This window comes from Mus caroli, chromosome 4, assembly GCF_900094665.2.
Source record: "Mus caroli chromosome 4, CAROLI_EIJ_v1.1, whole genome shotgun sequence".
Classification (NCBI taxonomy): Eukaryota; Metazoa; Chordata; class Mammalia; order Rodentia; family Muridae; genus Mus; species Mus caroli.
The window spans coordinates 128,072,285-128,078,829 of record NC_034573.1 but is presented as its reverse complement, the minus strand read 5'-3'; the positions used below and the strand labels follow the sequence as shown (position 1 = coordinate 128,078,829).

General features: G+C 56.0%; 1 protein-coding gene across 2 annotated transcripts; it reads left to right on the top strand.

The window, feature by feature from the left end:
• Nucleotides 1–916: 916 nt before the first annotated feature.
• Fam43b (family with sequence similarity 43 member B) lies at nt 917–3,355 on the top strand. Of its 2 annotated transcripts, XM_029476508.1 has the most exons (2): nt 917–2,318; nt 2,941–3,319. In XM_029476508.1, exons 1-2 carry the CDS (start codon nt 1,446–1,448, stop codon nt 2,959–2,961), a joined length of 894 nt encoding a protein of 297 aa, XP_029332368.1. In that variant the 5' UTR covers nt 917–1,445; the 3' UTR covers nt 2,962–3,319. The 2 variants fall into 2 exon arrangements, with proteins under 2 accessions (XP_029332368.1, XP_021014861.1); XM_021159202.2 differs by having other exon boundaries at nt 917–3,355.
• Nucleotides 3,356–6,545: the final 3,190 nt, after the last annotated feature.

Sequence of the window (6,545 nt, the reverse complement as noted above, 5' to 3'; positions counted from 1 at the left end):
CAGAGAACTAACTATGTGTCCTGACATAGGGCTGGGTTTTGTTTGGTTGGTGGGTTTGGTTTTGGTTTGTTTTTCCAGTACTCTAGAGCCCCCTCTCCAGAGGATGGAGACAAGTGCCTGGACTCTATGCAGAATGGCCAAAGGTTGGAGGGAAGAGAGAAGGGGAGGGCCAGCTCTGGGGTCACTAGGTTCGGAGTGACCCATCTCCTTCCAACCACATGAGCCTGAACTGCCTTGCCTGAAGGATTTGAGGAGATCGTGAATGCCAAGCACTTGGGAACCCCAAAGGCGGTCTCTGCAGATAGGACATTATCTGTCTAATCTTCAAAGAGCCAGAGGCTGCACTGTGACCAGAGGGAGAGCTTCCCTGCTGCAGTTCCCACAAGTCTCAGGTCTGCTCTGGAAACCCCTTCCCACCATCAAGAATCCTCTCCCCTATTCTGTCCTGACCACCAGGGGTTGCTGGTGTGGTGGTGTGACCGACCAGTCAGTCTCTCAGCTCAGGGGAAGCGGCCTAGTCCACGACCTTGGAGGAACCTGGGAGAAAGCTTCACTAAAAGACAGTACTTTTCCACTGCTCTGCTCTCGGCCACCTCAGCTGGCTTTATGCTGTGCACAGAAGAGGCAAAGGGCACCAAACCCCAGCAGGAACCCACCCCAAATCTCTGCTCTCAGAGAGGAGAGATGCGAGTAGGAACGCTCTGTGGGTGAGGGGCAGCAGGTGGGAACCCTAGAAAGAGAAGGGGCTCTCCCTGGGAACTCGGGAGTCCACCAGTGAAGCTGGAGAAATTTACATTCGTAAATCCCTCCGCAATATTTTAGGGGATTCCCGTTCCTTCGCTGCCCCTCTATTCTTCATTCTTCCAATGATAAAGCTTAAAACAGTTCCAACGCGCCTGTGCTGGGTCTTGGGAAGCGCGAGTCTGCGCGGAGGGGGCGGGGGAGAGGGAGGGGACAAGAGAGCTAGCGGTCCCGCCCGGTGATGCAGGCAGCCAAGGGAGGTGGAGCCGCGACGCCTGAAGGAGTCCCCACCGCAGCGGTGCTCTTGGTCCACCTCATCCAGCAACCACCAGCCCCTGCTCTAAAGACGTCCCTGCCATCGACTCGGCGGCAGGGACAGTGGCAATCGCTCCTATAGTCGGGCCTTGGGGACATTTATTGCTCCAAACCCTGTCCCTCCTTGCTTCCCAGACGGCTGGAGTCATTCCTGGGGGAAGCTGCTCCGAGCCGATCAAGCAGCCGCACGGGCATCTCAGCGGACAGCCTGGCTGGGCACCGGGCATCTGCGAAGCCAGCCCCGCCGGATACTGGGCATCTCTCGCAAGGACTGTCTTCGGCCGCCGCCCAGCTTGTCGCAAGTCCTGGGCAGTGGGCTTCTGAGCGCCTTTGGCCTTCCCAGGACCCAAGTGAGCTTCCCCGCGCTCCCAGCCCTTTGGGCCGCCGCGATGCTGCCCTGGAGACGGAACAAATTCGTGCTAGTGGAGGACGAGGCCAAGCGCAAGGCGAAGAGCCTGAGCCCCGGGCTCGCCTACACGTCGCTGCTCTCCAGCTTCCTGCGCTCCTGCCCGGACCTGCTACCGGACTGGCCGCTGGAGCGTCTGGGCCGCGTGTTCCGCAGCCGGCGCCAGAAAGTGGAGCTTAACAAGGAGGACCCCACCTACACCGTGTGGTACCTGGGCAACGCCGTCACCCTGCATGCCAAGGGCGACGGCTGCACCGACGACGCCGTGGGCAGGATTTGGGCGCGCTGCGGGCCGGGAGGGGGCACGAAGATGAAACTGACCCTGGGTCCGCACGGCATCCGCATGCAGCCGAGCGAACGCAGCTCCGGGGCTTCGGGGGGCCGCAGACCGGCGCACGCCTACCTGCTGCCGCGCATCACCTACTGCGCGGCGGATGGGCGCCACCCGCGAGTCTTCACCTGGGTCTACCGCCACCAGGCACGCCACAAGGCCGTGGTGCTGCGCTGCCACGCTGTGTTGCTGGCGCGGGCGCACAAGGCGCGCTCCCTGGCCCGCCTGCTCCACCAGACTGCGCTGGCGGCCTTCAGCGACTTCAAGCGGCTGCAGCGCCAGAGCGATGCGCGCCACGTGCGCCAGCAGCATCTCCGTGCCGGGGGCGCCGCCGCCTCGGTACCCCGGGCTCCATTGCGCCGCCTGCTTAACGCCAAGTGCGCTTACCGGCCTCCGCCGGGCGAGCGCGGTCGCGGGGCTCCGCGGCTCAGCAGCATCCAGGAGGAGGACGAGGAGGAGGATGCGGAGGAGGAGGAGGACACCCAGGATAGCGAGGAAGGAGCCCTGCAGCGCGAACGGCCCGAGGTGCTCAGCCTGGCCCGGGAGCTGAGGACGTGCAGCCTGCGGGGTGCCCCGGCACCTCCGCCACCAGCGCAGCCCCGCCGCTGGAAAGCCGGCTCTAGGGAGCGGGCGGGCCAGGCGCGCTGAGAGCGCAGGGCTAGGACTCGGGGCCCTAGACCCGGCCCAGCAGACTGACCTGGAGTTCAACTCGGTCCTGCCCGCTTCCGCCCCCCTGGTCCCTGGCCTGCCGCCCTCGCGGTCACTGTAATGGTCGCCTTGTTCCTCATCCTAGCTCAGGGTGAAGTAGGATATGCCCTTAATTGTTGGGGGGTGGAGAGGAGTCCAGACGTCCCCACACTGGGAGTTTCCCTGGCCTACCACTGTGGAATTGCCCCCAACGCTATATGCCAAGTCTCTGCCCACAGAAGAACCAACCTGCTCTTGTCCCAAAACGGCCTCTTAGAAAGGGAACCCCTGGAGGGTGGGTTTGTACCCACGACCCGGTCTAGGTTAGGAGTAATGACCCTGCCCTTGGTCTCTTATTCCTTATGATAAGAACCACCCTGGAGAGATTTCAGATAAGGAAGTGTGGTGGTTGGTTGGGGAGAACTGAGGTCAGTCCCACAGAGGGCTCCCGTACACACAGGGACAATTACTACACCTCTAAAGGGGACTGAGATGGGCCTGTCTACATGCAAAGGACAGAGTGAGACAGGTAACAGCCCTGCTAGGCAGCTCTCCAAGCCTCTGCCTTGGCTGCCCTACAGGACTCTGCTCATCCCCTCTCTGCAGACAGAGAACTGGTCTACCCTAAGTACCCTGCATCCTGGACCAAGATGGAACCTCCAAAGGAGGTAAGGACCCATGTCCCAGACAAGCCTAGGCTTTCAGAGCAAGCAGGTCCCGACCACAGCTGGATTCACATGCAGGCTGAGGGAGGAGGGGGTACTAACAAGGAGACCGGGGTGAGCCCTGCCCAGGTGTCTCCACAAGGCCATCAAAACCCAAAGATCTATGTCATCTACTGATCGTTGTAAATAAAGTAAATCTGCTTTTTCAGGCCTGTCACCCCTCCTGTGTTGTGTTTGCCAGCCCTGCTGGGGATGAGATTGTCATCACATAGCCCAAGGACAGGAGAAGGGCCCAGAAAATGCCCCCTTTTAGTGTCAGTGGCCACCTCCCATGATCCCCCAGCTTGCGGCTTGTGGCTTGCTGGCTGGAAGCTGTCCCCAGAATGTCAGGGGAGGAGGCAGCAACATATATGCTTTGTCTGAAAACGGCACCAGCCACAGTCCCTGTCTATCCCATCAGTCTGTCTGACTCTGCCTCCCACGATGTCTGTACACCAGGGACTGGGATGCAAGTTTCTCTGGGGCATTTGTGTGTGGGGTGGGGGGAGTGCTGAGTTAGGGGCTTCGCGAGCTCTCTCTCTCTCTCTCTCTCTCTGTCTGTCTTTTATTTTCATTTATTTATTTTTTTGGGGGGGGTTTATTTTTGGAGACAGGGTTTTTCTGTGTAGCTCTGGCTGTCCTGGAACTCACTCTGTAGATCAGGCTGCCCTTGAACTCAGAAATCTACTTGCCTCTGCCTCCCAAGTGCTGGGATTAAAGGCGTGTACCACCACTGCCCAGCTTAGCCCCACCACTGGGGCTTCTCTTTAGCCATGTGTGTGTCATAGCCTGTGATACAGACCATAGCCCCACCTGGTTCAGGGAGGAGAGGAAGCAGCCCAGATTTCTTTTGAAAGACTGGAGAGAGAAGTCCAGACCCTGGGACAGTGAGTTTTGTGCTCTTACATTTTCAGCCCTGGGTTGAGCTGGGCGCTGGTCTCAGAGCTAATCAACGCTAGTGATCAAAGTGACACGCTTTCTCTGAACAGGAGACAGCAGCCACTACACCAAGGCTGAACCCTCACAGGGTCAGGTCGGCTAGAGAAAGTCTGGGCTGGCTCTGCACACCAATGACTGATCAAGCAGTGATGTCCTGTCTGTCGTGTCCCCTGTACAACTTGTCAAGGCTTCTGCTGGTGTTTTCCCCACATCAGACAGAAGAGGTGACATGTGACACCTGGAGAGGATTGTGAGCTTCAGAGGAAGCCTCTAGGGTTGGTTAAGATAGCCTCACAGAAGCCGGGCGTGGTGGCGCACGCCTTTAATCCCAGCACTCGGGAGGCAGAGGCAGGCAGATTTCTGAGTTCCAGGCCAGCCTGGTCTACAGAGTGAGTTCCAGGACAGCCAGAGCTATACAGAGAAACCCTATCTCGAAAAAAAGATAGCCTCACAGAGTAACAGGGTTACTAGTATGCCCTTCTGAATACAAATGGTACAGCAGATATTCTGTTTAGGGCCTAAACAGGATCTACCGGTGGGTACCAGGGCTAGGCGCTGTGGCTGCGGGAGCCTTCTTCTGAGCTGGGGTAGTCTCACCTGAAGTGCTTAGAATGTAGGGGGCAGGCAGTGGGTGATAGTTTATAGACTTGCTTCCAGTCTTTCACTTTTTTCTCCTTTGGCAACTACCCAACACAAAGTGCACACGCATACACACTAATATAGCATCCCCCTTCCCTCAAGCGATGCTCTCCAGAAAAGACCTGGGGATAATAGCACAATCCTTGCTACAGCCCCATCTCCAAGGTCTATGGAGGAAGGATGGCTGGGGCAGCATCTGCCCTCCACTAGTAAAGAAGGAGGCAAAAGTACCACAGGCTAGAAAAGTACCACAGGCTAGAAAAGTACCACAGGCTAGAAAAGTACCACAGGCTAGCGTGGCTCCAGCTGCCACCTGGCCAGAGTCAGGTGTCTGGGGCTGCCCCAGATCCCTGGCACCCCTGTCCTCCAGGGGGAAGGTAGCCTGGTCTCCTCAGATATCTTTAGATTCCTTACTTGTAACCTAGAATTGGGAGTGGGTTGGACCAACCTAGAACTCACTAAGTAGCCTAAAGTGACCTAGAACTGACCACAAGTCCTCATGCCTCAGCCTTCTAAGTGCTTGGATTATATAGTGATGCACACCTTCAATCCCAGCATCCAGGGAGTCAGAGTCGGCAGGCAGAGCTTGGTGAGTTCAAGGACAGCCTGGTCTACATAGCAAGACCAGAGCAGCCAAGGCTACATAGTGAGACCCTGTCTCAAAAACAGTGTGAGCCACCATACCCAGCTGGACTATTGGGTTTTAAACGATATATATATTTTTTAAGTCTTCCATCTGTTCTAGACATCGTGGGGAACAAAGGGGTGGATTAATGGGGGGAGGGGCTTACCCATCCTGTTCTTTTTTTAAAATTTTTTATTAGGTATTTTCTTCATTTACATTTCCAATGCTATCCCAAACATCCCCCATACCCTCCCCCCCACTCCCCTACCCACCCACTCCCACTTCTTGGCCCTAGCATTCCCCTGTCCTGAGGCATATAAAGTTTGCACAACCAATGGGCCTCTCTTTCCACTGATGGCCGACTAGGCCATCTTCTGATACATATGCAGCTAGAGACACAAGCTCCGGGGTACTGGTTGGTTCATTTTGTTGTTCCATCTATAGGGTTGCAGATCCCTTTAGCTCCTTGGGTACTTTCTCTAGCTCCTCCATTGGGGGCCATCCTGTTCTAACTACAAGAAGGTGGGGGGCTCAAACATACTAAGGTAGTATTCGACCACCAAGTCCATATTTTGTTGTTTGTTTGTTTTTGACTTTTTGAGACAAGATTTCTGTGTAGCCCTGGCTATTCTGGAACTCACTCTGTAGACTAGGCTGGCCTCAAACTCAGAAATCTGCCTGCCTCTGCCTCCCAAGTGCTGGGATTAAAGGCATGCGCCACCACTGCCCGGAGCCCATATTTTGTATGATGTCAATGATGTGAATCTACAATTTTTAAAAACGGATTTATTTTGAGACAAAGTCTTACTGTGTTAGTTAGTCTTGGCTGTCCTGGAGATCTCACTATGGAGACCAGGCTAGCCTTAAACTTCCAGAGATCCTCATGCCCCTGCCTCCCAAGTGCTGGAATTCTTGCTTGTGGCACCATGCCTGGCAGATTTTTCTCTTCTTAAGTGATGGAATTTCCTCTGAATGTTCTAGCCTGAGGCTTGGGCCTGTTGGCTGACCCAGCTAGAGATGCATTATGGGAGCACTTTATGTATAGCAGTAAAAAGTGGCAAGTGTTGCCCCTAGTGAGTCTGGCAACAAAACTCTCCTGGGAACTGTGGGGCCTAAATCCATCTCTCCTGATTGCTCCAGAGGGGCTGACCAGTGATC